The following is a 13,619-nucleotide window of genomic DNA, read 5'->3' on the forward strand; positions in this document are numbered from 1 at the left end:
GGATTTACTTCTGACGATGTTTAAATCGAGGCTACATTTCGGTTGATGGAGACTTTATAACAGGAAGCGTAAATTTCGGTTAATAGAAATATACCACCAACAGTATTCATCCGTTTCATGCAAATATCGTAAAAGGAATTTCCGTACTCGTGTGAGTATTAAAATTTTGTGTAAATTAAGAGAATAATAATTAATTAGTTACAGTAAATAAATATAAAAAATAGATAAGAGAGAAAAGAACGCAATTATTTTTTAATCTTTAATAATCTTTAATCTCAATAGATAGCTATTCCTGCTCTTCAGAAAACGAGGAAATCGAAGAAGGTTCACATATTTTAAAATATATTTTAATTGAAAGAATTTTGGATTAAACTGATTAAATTGTTAACCTTGTACTGTAATTATTCGATCGAATACTTTTAATCGTTTTCCGCTCTTATATCTCAATATTTTATTATTTTTATGTAGATTTTTGTCAGCAATAAATGTGAATTTATGCATCTGTTTCTGTTATCTAATTTGTAAACAACAATTCGTTAATCGAAAAATATACAATTCATTATTATTATTAATTCGAGATTAATCACTGTCATTATTTTTCATAAATTATATAGTCGTTAAATGTAGGAGGTATCGTGTTGGAAAACAGTATCAGAGAACAACGAAATCCTGTCCGAAATGACAGATGAAATTCTTTCCCTTGTAGTGACAGATGATTCTGGACGTAGAAATGGGTTTCCGACAGCAAGAAAATTGATCGTTCGTTCTCGATGACAGGAAATTGTAGAATTCTAACAGGAGAGAAAAATTATTCATAAAAGATTTTCGTTTTATACCTTTACTTCAAGAAATTGTACAAAAGAATAAAACGCTGAGATTCTCGATGAAATAAATGAAGTTATAAATCTTGTATAAATAACGTAAATTAATTCGAAAGAATTTTACAAAAGAACAGACATTTCAATTTCTCAATGTCTTTCCTACGAAACCAACGTATAAATTGTTTATATGTAATATTCGTACTAAGTTCAGAATTATCCTAAAAGAATACGGAAAACTAATTTTAATATGTTTCGTAAAATGTCTACTTCAAAATGTTCAACATTTACAACGAAGTATTTTACAAACCGAATAATTATATTAACTTTTTAAATTTCTCAATATTTCCAACATCTACACCAAACTAATTCTCAATTTCTAGATAAACAGTCCATCAATAATTTCAATTCTTTCAAACAATAGAAAAATGATAATAAATTACTCTGAAACCTCTAACCTTTCAAAAATCTCCTATAGTAATAAAAGAATTTTCTAAATGTTCCAACAGTTTCAACATACACAACAAATTACTTCCAAAGTCTTTTAAAACGACACAAAAGTATACATTCTCAAAATACACTAATGCTTTCACAAATAATAATAACACTGAAAATTCATAAACTTCTCAAATATTCCAATATTTCCAATATTTTGAACAAACTCTAATAATTTCCAAATCCTGCAGCATCCCGCTACATTTTACAATTTTACAAAAAGGTAGAATAAAAGTACACAGTCTGTTCCAAAAATAACGGAGCAACTTAAGATTAAAAAAACCCAGTAGCGACATCAATACGAAAATTTTATCACGTAGAAATACATCCTTCGTCATCGTCATTATTAGGAGCAGAATTATAGCGATTAACATTGGAGTAGAGTTGGTTCACGCACGGAAAAATATGGTGTTGTTGTGTAATAATGTACCGGCTCATAATGCAGCGGCCATAACTGCTTCTCTTGAACACAAATAAATTAAAATATTGCACCAACTACTTTGTTCGCTGGACTTAGCATCGTACAATTACTTTCTATCTCCTCAGCTTCGAACAACAACGAAGGAGGACAACATTGTCATGCTGTGACAACATTCGAGACATCCGGAAGGCTGTGACCTTCTCAATTCTCCAAGGAATTCCATAAAAAGACGCGCAACAATTATTTGATGCATTAGTTGAGGGTGCAAATCGTTGTATCGCCACAGGAGAAACGTGTTTTCAATAAAATAGAACATTTTTCTCGATACGATGCCTCTGCTTCGTTATTTTTACAATGTTCGATTATTTTTTGCGTCGAACCGTGTAACAGTGAAATATTCAAAGAATTCTACGAATAATAATAACAGGAAAAATTCTCAAACTTCTCAGATATTCCAATAATTTCGATATCTTTAACACAAACTTTAATAATTCGGAAATTCCCCACAATTGACCCGCTGTAACTCCGATCAATTCTGCGATTCTATCTAAGGAAAAAAGAAGAAAGAAAGATCGAACGAACAAGTTTCACGATAGAATCGCGCGATATCCCTCTTCCGGTCATCCATCAACAGTATGTATCTCAGAACGTATCACCGAACCAGTCGGAAGCTCGCGTTAATCGCGGCAAACGTATCGCAACTTCCTGTCTTCGCTATCATCTCCTAAACGTCAAGCCGCAGAACACGTCCATTTAATTAACAAGCAACGGCTTGTCTATCGAAATATTATCGATTCAGCGATATTCTCGCACGAGGACACGTAGCGAACACGTATAAACGAGGCCGCGTCAGAATCAATCCGCACCCCTCGAAGAATCGAGCACGGATCGGCCATATTTTTTGGCTGAGTGTTGCTCGAGAGACGATTCATCTTTACGTTCCCCTGAGTTTGATTTCAACGTGAACATCTCACTCTCGCGCGCTCTCTCTCTCTCTCTTTCTTTCACACGTTTCCGCATGCACACACGCAAGCTCTCTCTATCTCTCATTATATGTTTATGTTTGTGTGTGTATGTCTGTGTGTGTGTGTGTGTGTGTGTGTGTGTGTGTGTGTGTGTGTATGTGTATGTGTTTTTCTTTACGGTTATACACGGGAGAAAGGGAAAACTCTCTGCAAAATAGATGATGCGGGAGAACGGGGAAAATGCGAGCAGGGTGTTCGTCTTCTAGTCAGCATGCGTTCCTTTTGCGAGCGGATTAAATCGCCGAGAATATAGGAGGGGATGCTTTGCAGTCGCATCCACGATGAAACGTGACCGCATAAAGTAATTTCAGTGATTCGTGAAGTTGTCCGTGGAATTTAGAATGAGATTTCGCTAGGGTCAGATTCGCGTGACGTTAGGTTTTCTTGGAATTTTAGAAGAGCTTTAGAAGAATTTTAGGAGAACTTTAGAAGAATTTTAGAAGCACCGTAGATCGATGATAGATCCAGATTCTCTCCTCTCGTTCCGTGTTTTGGAGATTAGATGATTTTTAGAGTGCAGATATTTCTACGGATTCATAGCTTCACGAATGCAACTGAAGAAGTACAATTTAAACAGAGGTTCGAGGCAATCAGTGTTAGAATGCTGTGTCTTTTACGAGCATTCTTGCATCTCATAAGTACATAAGCATTTAGCATAACAGTCTAATGATTTCTCCTTTCGTTTCATCCTGGAGGTTTCAATATATTCAATTTTAATGAAGCCTTTTCTTTATAGCAGGAATATCAATTACATCAAAATGATACATTTAGAAGGATGTAAATATTTTAATATTACGCTTGCAAAATGTCAAAGAATTTTGAAAGTATATGTTCGTTCGAATTAATACATCAAATAAGCTAACGTTTCTTTATTTTCAAGACTGCATCGAATCCACAATTTCACATCTAAATGCAATTATTTGGAATTATCCATTCCATACCCGATCTTCTTTCAATCGAAATCCAACAATTAATCTTGAGCTTGTTAATAAATTTCCTTCTCTTTTATCGCATTTTTCTGCGAAAAGTAAGAAAGAATTACCTCAACTGCCTTCATCCCCCTCTGGAACTGCTCGCAAGAGAAACGTCCGCTAGCAACGAAACGAAAACCCTGAATATGTGTGCGGGTACACAAGAGTGTGAGTACACGTACACATACATGGGAATATATCATATACATATTATATGCTATATTATACATATATTATATATATACAAATATATATATATATTATATATGTATAAATATATATATATATATATAGATGAATGTATAAAGAAGTAAACTCGTCAGACTTATGATTTTATGCATAGGTCAGAGGTTCATCGTCAACAAAGGAATTAGCGTCCTCTTGCCCATCGCAAAATGGCATCTGCCAATACGTCAAGGTGAGCTTTCGTCTGGAACAGAGACAGAAAATAGCGTTTGCTCTTGATAGCCTGGTTCGACATGAAAGTAACGTGTTTAGCTGACAAATGCACGCATGTACCTACGTATATTTCTCATTCAAATTATAGTAAAGGTTAAAGCGACGAAAAATAGGAAATTTGTCTGATAAATATCTTCTTGTTGATCCTTTCACTGTTCACTAAAACGACAATGAAATAATTGTGCGGAAAATTTTGAACAAATTATCCAGTTTCTATCGTTCCAAAACGTTACGTTCAAAGCTTAATATAGAAAACAAACACAAGGAAAATTTCATGAAACACCTGATTTTCATTTATAACATCGAAAGCCATTCCTTCTATTACATATAACTTCTATACATGCATTAATCGTGAAAAACTGTTCGGTTCTGTTCCAAACTTTACCATTGTAGTCACGATAGTGGTATTTGATTACAGCGTTAACGAAATTTCAAAAAGTTAAAATTCCCACAATGCACACAATATATTTTTTAAAAAATTCTGTGTTAAATGTTTAGGTACTTTCGTGCGCTACTGTAAAACATACAGAAAGAAATATACGAAAACAATCCCTAAAATTCCTAACCTTCATCCAGAACCCAAAAAGGACGAACAACCGAAAGAATACCGCCAGCTCCGTAAAAAGGACCATCGTCTAAACTCATCCCGAACCATTCGCGTGGTCCGATAGCTCGTTCGATATTCCGATCCAACCCCTACGCATCCCCAGCCGGGTTCTTGGCAAAAAATTCGTTAAGTCAGTTAGCGAACTTTCCCTTCGAAAATCCGCGCGCGTTCTCGCGGGCGACTACTACTTTTCGAAAGCTGATCGAGTTCGAGAGAGCGTCTCGCTACCTTGGAAAATCTAATTCTCCGGTTTGAGTTCGAGGCGACGTAGTTTAATCAGATCCGGGGGCCGCCCACGTTGATCAGGCCAATTCCGTTTCGACAACACGGACCGTTCCGCGTTCTTCTTCTTTGGCCGTGTTCTTCCGTTACGAGGTGGAAACGATGGAAGAGAGAGAATAAAGAGAAAGAGAGAGAGAGAGAGAGAGAGAGACTGGCGGCGGCGCGGCTCGACCAGCCGGAAGGAAAAGAAGCAAATATCGATTTCAAAGAGGCGGAGAGGCCGGCCCGGAATCAGCCGGAGAGAAAGGTCAACCGTTCGCCGGATGTGAGGGATGATAAATCCGCGAGAGAGCGAAACGTTGCTCAGATTTCCTTTTTTTTTTTCTCTTCTTTCCTCAACAAGGTCCTCTTTGTTTTTTGTTTGTTATGTGAAACAGGTAGGTGGAAAAGGGTGGATGTAGCAGTTGGGAGGAACGTAACGAGGTCGCTAATATACGATCAGAAGACATGATGAGGCAGTCATTATGAGAAAATATCGCAACGTTAAGCAAATAGACTGCTGCTGAAAGATATTTGGGCAGTTGATTCTTCTTGACGAGACATATTTTAATTGGAAAAGTATATAGTCAAATCAAACTTTGATATGTGATGATTTTGTTCATCATAAACACAATAGTTGCATACGAATATTAGCGTAGTATAAACTAATTAAATCGAGCTTATCTTCGTATCCTGATCCACGGAAGCGTTTGAACGAATATAAAATATCAATACATAAGAAATAAAATAACATTGCGAACGTAAACGTCGCGTGAATTTTTCTGAGAGGGTAGTCAGTTGGCAGTTTTAATTTTGTTGTTCCGGTGATTCGTACGTGGGATGCGAGGTATCACGATTGCTATGTTTATGCAAGTAACGTGTTTGTGTAATTGGCGTGTAGGTTTTAGGTTCACGTTCGTTCCTCCAAGTTGTTTGCATATACACACCAATTGCGTAATGTTCGTTGTTAATTAACTGAACTCGAAGGCAACCGTTTTATTGCATTACTTGAAATTAAACATCGACTTTTACATATGTTTCATAATATTGGTTTTATTTATAAATTTAAAAATTAACTTTTTTAAATTAAAAAAGTTTTGCCTGTTTCTGTATGTATATTTAAATTGTTTAAAAATCTCAGATTTTTCAAACAACTGGCAATTTATGCGAACGAAATAATTTGTAATTTATACGATATATTATAAGTCTTAATTTAAGTGAATTTAATTAACACGTTTACCGTCATGATAGTCATCGGCGATGAATATTTTAAGATTGTATAGTATTGTAATTACTTGCGTGAACGAGATTGTGATTATGTTTAATAGAAATAGTAAAGTGTGATTATAAAAAGAGCATAGAATATTACAAAAATTTATTTGTTCAGTTTCTTTTCATTAAGATAGTAAGATAATAAAATATTAAAATATTACACATTATGTATTACGTTATTAGCTACTCTATATGTATACTGCATATAAAAATATTGGAACAAAATTTGAAATACATATAATAGCTCAAAAATACACTTTAACATTTACCACAGAGAATTTGTACCAACATATTATGTACATTATATGAAACTTCTTGAAATTGCGTTGCTACTATAATGAGTCACGACCATCGTGATTACGCTAGTAAACTTTGAAACCAGCCCGACGACGTAAATTGAAGTTAAAAGAGATTTGTTACAAACATACACCTATTGTTAGCGAAAGGTTAATATACAGCACGAACAGCAGTCTTAAACAAATATTAATTACCGCTAAAGATGGTTCCGCTAAATATTGTAACTCATTGATATAGTGAATAATTGACTCTTCAAATATTTTAGTTATCTTTGCGAAGTGCATACTTTCCATAAATATCTTATTATTTCTAACTACATTTTCACATCTGTTTTAAATTTCCTTGATATAATCACGATAGTTGTGTCTCGTTACAGCGCTAATAATATTTTAAAATGTTTCCTATAATATATACATAAAGTCGTTTCTAGGAGTGTTGGAATACTTTTGCGAGCCACTGTAGCACCATTTGTATGCTCGTTCCACTTTTCAAGCGATTTGTACGTAAAACTTATCTCTTGCAGCGCATGCTAACCGTGCTCTAATCTGCTTCTTTCATCCACTCGTTTCCTTCTGTCCTTTCGCGAGCGAGAATTCTCGTGGAAATCAGGAGCAATTGTTTTCTCTTCTTCTCTTGGTTTGTCTCTCCGCTCTCTCTCTCTCTCTCTCTCTCTCTTATCTCTCTAGTCTTTATTCTACCGGTTGTTTTTTCACGATAGCAAAGGCGGAGGAGAATGCCTTTGTACTTAAGGGCCGGAGGAATTAAGGCGACGAAGCTTTTTAGAGATTTACGGGCTCGCCAGACAGTGTAAATTGAGCCTTGCCGAGTTCGCGAGATTAGTTCCCCGCGGCTTTCGAGTGTTTGCGTGCGCGTTAGATGATGAACTATGCCGCGAAGGGGTTGGAGACGGCGCAATTGCGTGTAAAATTAGCGAAACGGCGATGCACGGTGAAGGTTGTTCGTCTTCGAGGGTTGCAACAGTCTATAGATAGCATAGAAGAAATTTTGACACGGAATGGGGTGAGAGGTTTTACGAATAAGACGTCTTTAAATTAAAGAATTTAATAAATTAAGAAAGTAAGGATTGGAATGTTAAAGAAATAAATAGTGGAGAGTTTTAAGATTTAACTCGGCACAGTGATAATGTAAATGTCAGTTAAAGAAAATCGAAGGACATTATAAAAAAAGAGTTCTTTTTAAAACAAAATTGATGACTATGATATTTATAGACTTTATTCTCCTTGGAAGATAATAAATATCAAACTAAGAAATAATAGCATAAATTTCTTATTTCATGCAAAATGTATTACTAAAAAAATAATATTACGAGACATGACACAAAATTAATCACATTTTCGCACTAATTATTAATTATATGTACCAAATACTAATATAAAGCATAACGTACACGTACAATTAATAACACTTTTGCATTCCTTCTATTCTATTCGTTTAATAGTAAGAAATAAAAAGAAAGTATATTACGCAGATTGATAAAGTGTATTGCATGATAATTGCAAGAAATTGTGGGGTATTGATCGTGTTATTGATTAATAACGTAATTGTACACCGTCACGAGATGACTAATTGGAGACTTACAGTTTTGTAAAACATGCAGGCTTGCCTATCCTCGTCTTCGCCTGTAGGGCAGTCTATGAAACCGTCGCACAAGGCGTGATCGTCAATGCAATGGTATCTACCCATTCTGTCCGCTGTGGGACACGCAAACCTTTCCATTCCGTCTTCGGAGATTGGACATTCTGGAAAAGAAAGAATTGGAAAATTATAGCCACGGTGCTTTAATCGACTTACCACCGATATTAAAATGCTTTTCAATTCCTTTAGGTTATTACACTGCAATGCTAGTAAAAACTTCGTAATTCTTTTACTTCTTTGCCTTTTTGCCTCAATATTAAGAACATTCTAATAACATGCAGTATAATTAATTCGATATTCGTTATTTGATATTACTAACGTTATAATAGTATTTTTATAGACTTTATACCCACAAAGGTAAGTATTATCATATCTCTTCTTTTTAAGTTTTTATATTTAGTATCTATCTTGTTAGTAATCCTAGTATTTTAGCGATCACTAGATTGCCGATTTTTATATATTTATGTAAAATTTCCAAACTGTTGTGGTTATAACATTTAAAGGATTTATTTCGTTGTATTCATAAAATATAATTCTTTGGTTGTACCATATGGTACCATAATGATTGTACCATAAAACGAAGGAAGAATTTTCACGAAGTGATCAATTATCTCCTTGTTTCGTTATTTTATCGATCTGAGATTTCACAATTTCTGTACACCATTACTTCTCCCATTCTCTCCTTTAATCGCCCTCTTAGCCTCTATTTTCTACCTTCAGCACCTCTAACTGTCCCGATACCTCGTTATTCCTTTCAGCATCACCAATTCTCCGTCTCCATTCTACAACTTCGTTATTTTCCCACTTCATCCCTGTATTTTTCTACTTATTTCTATCGCGCCCGTATTTTCGTCGTTTCGCGAGCCATTTCGACACCTTGCATTTCCATCGTTTCGTATAATTTTCATATAATTTTTCTATTACACTGTTCACACACTATCGAGCGTATACTATTTTTATGCAAAGATCGACTCGAGCCCTCCCCCGCCCCCGGATCGCTGCAGCGTCTGTTTGCGCGAAATTTTGCTGCAACCTTGCGAGAAAACGTGTTTTAGAGGCTGCGTCGTATGAAATTCAAAGGCAGCGGAAAAATGCCAAGGCTCTTGCTGACAGTTTCGTTTTATCGATTTATAGAACGCGTTTGTTTCATTTTGTACGCGCAATAAACGTAAATCGTCTCGGTAAATTTAACAAAAAGCGCTCCGAATTCGATTAGCTTGTTCTTGTTGTGTGCAATTGTATCGAGTATCAAGGATTAACGGTTGTATCGAAATTCTTGTGTACGTTCGAAAGCTTTTTCATTTTGAAATATGATCGCTGGAAAACGAGGGATATATGCTTTTTTGCTCTTGAGAATTACCGACTGAAAATTGCTTCATGCCTCGGAGATAAAAGAACGTTTTATTGCAAGTAGATTCTAAAATGACTTTATTCTTATCAGTTCGTGAGTGATGCTAACTCTTATGTTACATCATGTACATCTTGTAAAATTAATATTGGGCTTGTGTATTATTTGAATAAAATATTTAATGATTACGTAACAAAATATTATAATTATATTCATCTGACTAAACATTATACATATCTATATAATATTTCAAAATAATTATATGTTTATTTCGTTTGAATTAACAAACGATTTGTCTTCAAATTATTTCGTTATTTATTTATCTTAATGCAAACTAAAATTATTTTCCGTATGTAATTTTTAGATGAAGACTATCACTAGCTGTTATTTTTTATCATTGTGTTAAAAAAATTGTATCTGATCCTGTTAAATTAATTAGATTACGAATAATGCTAGTTTGGTAAAATATCCTTTATTCCGCCACGACATTCGCTCGATTCGTTCTTCGTTTCAGACGAGCATCATCAACTTATTTACCCGAGATCGATTAGGGTGGAACAACCTTGAATATGACATCATCTCCGAAACCTCGAACCTCGCCAATAAAATGGTAGATTAAAAAATATCCTACGTATGTTCGTTAGTTTCGAAATATTCCATTAGCGTTTCGACAATGTGTTCATTATTAATGGACGTGGGAAAATTCACTTTGTAAACTGAAATGATCGTATCAAAAGAATATAATAATTTCTACTTCTTTGTGTTTTCAATATGATTTTAATATGTTATCGTTTTTAATGTATTTAAAGTAAAGTATAAAATATAATAATTTCTATATTTAAAAAAATATATAATATAATAATTTCTAGATTTTTTATTCTCTCATTTTCATATTTTCTTTTGGAATATTTTTTATTTAGGCATTCCATAGGCTTTCTAAATTAATTTTTCTTTGTTGCAATTAGTTATTTTATATAGCTTTTTATTATAGCTTGTTCTGCGCCAAAATTAATTTATTCATTACTCTTGTAGTTTTTAATCTGTAAATCGATACCCAATCATTTCGCGTTACAATTTATTATTTTTACAACTTTTCGCATTTTCAATATTTTTTATCTTCCCAGTATCTAACTTTACTTTGCTAAAGTTAATCAATTCCTCTATTTTCTAATTCGTAAATCTTCTCGATATCCAACTTTCCCTACTAAAATTACTTTAACACTTTTTCAATTTCCTGATTTTTAAACCTTTCAAACATTTAACTTCTCCATCCTCAAATTAACCATTCCACTACTTTTCTATTTCTCAATTTCCAAACTTTTCCAACATCCAACTTTTCTCTACCAAAATCAACCGTTTCATTACTCTTCCATCCTCCACTTTTCCTCATCATTTGTCACCATCTATCACTCGCTTCCTTCTCTCAAGAGATTACTGAAACTGAGAAATTCTCAAAATCGATCTTGCACGAATACTCGAAAAATTCACAAATTGTCTGTGTCGGTAGTATGTGCATTTGGGATTTCCATTAATTTCCATCGTACATGCTCGTGCCCCCGATCGATTCTTAATAAAGCCTTTGTTAGAAGGCAGGACAATGGTCGAATAAAAAGGATACGTCTTCTCCCCTGTCCAACGATATTTCCAGTAACTCCCAGTGCAAATTCTAAAACAACTTTCCGACCAGTCGAGGCTGCTAACAATGCACGACTATTTCTGACAAACCCCGTGGTTGTAGGCGATCGCCACACCCCCTCGAAGACGCGTGTCCATTCGAAACGAAACGACGGAAATATCGTTGTTTAAATCAAGTCAAGGTTGCCTTTACCACATAAGGGACCAATTAGTGAAATAATAATAATTGTGATAATAAAATTATAATAGCTATAAAGCAGATTTGTAGTTTAACGAATTTCATAAGACATAACATAAAGTATTATAATTAAATATCACGAAGTTTTTTTAAAGAAACCAATCTTTTCCAAAAATTATAAAATTCAGCCTATGATCATCCAAGTCACTCATACTGTACATGTATCTATGCAATCTGAAATATTATAATAATTTTTATTTATATTTATAAGTTTCATTCTGTTTTTATCCTTTGTACTTTTAAATGATTAATGAAGGATTATCTTCACGTATACATTTCCAGCTTTTGTGCACAATGTATTTTTCGAAAAGGTATCTTTTTACCTGTCAAAATTCATATTGAACCTTCAAAGTTAGGGGTTGAGTATATGCTTTGTAGAATATCTAGAGAATAGAATTTTAAAGAATGTCTCGTCGTAATATTATAAAATACAATCTAATAATATAACAAATATAACTAAAGGAATTATGAAAGAGACGCTACATTGACCCAACGTTAGTCCTTAATAGGTTAAGCACTTTCATCTCGATTGATTTCACCCTGATTCATATTAAACCAATAAATATAACTCACGGTGGAATTTGTTAACCCACTTTCCTCAGAACAGGATAAAGAGAAGAGTAGATGAAACAGGGAGAAAGGATGAAATCGAGTGAAAGGGGAAAAGAATTCACTAGACCTTAAAGAATCGACGTTTTCTAGGTCGAGTAAGTGGCGAAAGAGGGAGAGAGATTTTGCTTTTTTTTTTCTTTTTTGTTTAAGTCGTCACTGTACTATGCCTCGAGTTCAATCGGGACAAGCTTCCTTTTGAGATTAAAGGCAGCGTGGATGCACTTAAAGAGCGATTAAAGCTGTAATCCGGAGTTCTCGTCGTTCCACCACTGACAAACAATATGAGAGCGACGGTTTGGAAATCTTTGGGATTTAGAAGGGATGAAAACAGGAATAGAGCGTAGGGAACGTGACAGGTGTACGTCATGTTACTTCTTGGACAGACTTTTCGTAAGTTGTAACGATCGTCGAAAGGTTTTTCTTTTATGAAATATGTGTTTTGTGATAGCTCCGGCGACGTACGTGACTAAAATAACAAGTTTTAACTGTATTTTTTTCCACGAATTATGAAAAGTCTAGGATAAATATCGGTTTGCATTATTTATGAACGAAACGCAAACACATCCTCCAAATTGGATAATAATTTACAAAAAAAATAAGCACGCATATTCCGTAGCTCGTGTTCCTCAGCTTCATTATTTGCTCGAATATATTTATAGCTATACAACTGTAGCGTAAAATAAAAATTATCTCATTCCATGCATCGGAAATGTTTTTACCATCCAGCGTATCACAACAGAACTCGTTAATTAACGAAATATAATTACTTTATACTGAAACAATTTCTCGTTTAATTAACAAACGAGTGTCGAAACAACGACGTAATTCATCAAAAACTGTATAAAAATTGTATATATGTATTGTATATTCGTATAATAGTGGACAGAGGAAAATTGAAAATTAATACTTCTACGAATAAGTATTAGTAATTTTTGTATTGAACCTATTCTGCAATATATATCTATCATTATATGTTTATTCATCTCTCTTTTGTTCATTATAATTGAGGAATTTAAGCGGTAAACGATATCTCGTACAAGAGAATGTATGCCACGATATAAATAGGAAAATATTCGTAAATTCAATTAATTGTACCGCTATGATGTTCTTTTGAACTTTAAAAGTATCGTATGTGAATATAGAATATTAAATGCCTATCATTGAAAGTGCATGAAAGATAAATCTGTAATTCATTTTATTTAACTTTCAAAACAACAAGTAAGGTACAGTTAAAATTGTAAGTGAAAAATTTAAATTAATATTTCTTGTCCATATTGAAAACCAGGGTTAACATTCAATATTTCAATTCTTCAATTTTGTTTCGTGGTAAATGGTACTTTTTTGTCATTTAGTTCTTCAATTTTCTTTCATTCACTGCTGTATCTTCATGATACCAAAAAAGGAGGGTTTATTAATTATTAACGCAGCTTTGTAAACTTTCTATTAAACAGAAGAGACGCAAATTTTTACTTTACCAGTAAAAAGAAACAGTTAGTTTTCCCAC

The 13,619-nt window shown here is 33.9% G+C and overlaps 1 protein-coding gene across 4 annotated transcripts in view; it reads right to left on the reverse strand.

Moving 5' to 3' along the window:
• Positions 1-439: 439 nt before the first annotated feature.
• Positions 440-13,619, reverse strand: part of LOC132914362 (uncharacterized) — a 67,475-nt gene continuing 54,295 nt past the window's right edge. For 2 of the 4 annotated variants that reach the window (XM_060973424.1, XM_060973423.1), the window contains 2 exons: positions 8,226-8,386; positions 6,421-7,608 (listed from right to left, as the gene is read on the reverse strand). In XM_060973424.1, the coding sequence (XP_060829407.1) occupies positions 7,414-7,608; positions 8,226-8,386 (356 nt within the window). In that variant the 3' untranslated portion in view covers positions 6,421-7,413. Of the gene's footprint in view, positions 4,161-4,249; positions 4,349-6,420; positions 7,609-8,225; positions 8,387-13,619 lie in introns of those variants that run through there. The other 2 variants (XR_009659573.1, XM_060973425.1) reach the window with 2 other exon arrangements.

The sequence above is a fragment of the Bombus pascuorum genome, chromosome 14 (assembly GCF_905332965.1).
Source record: "Bombus pascuorum chromosome 14, iyBomPasc1.1, whole genome shotgun sequence".
Lineage (NCBI taxonomy): Eukaryota > Metazoa > Arthropoda > Insecta > Hymenoptera > Apidae > Bombus > Bombus pascuorum.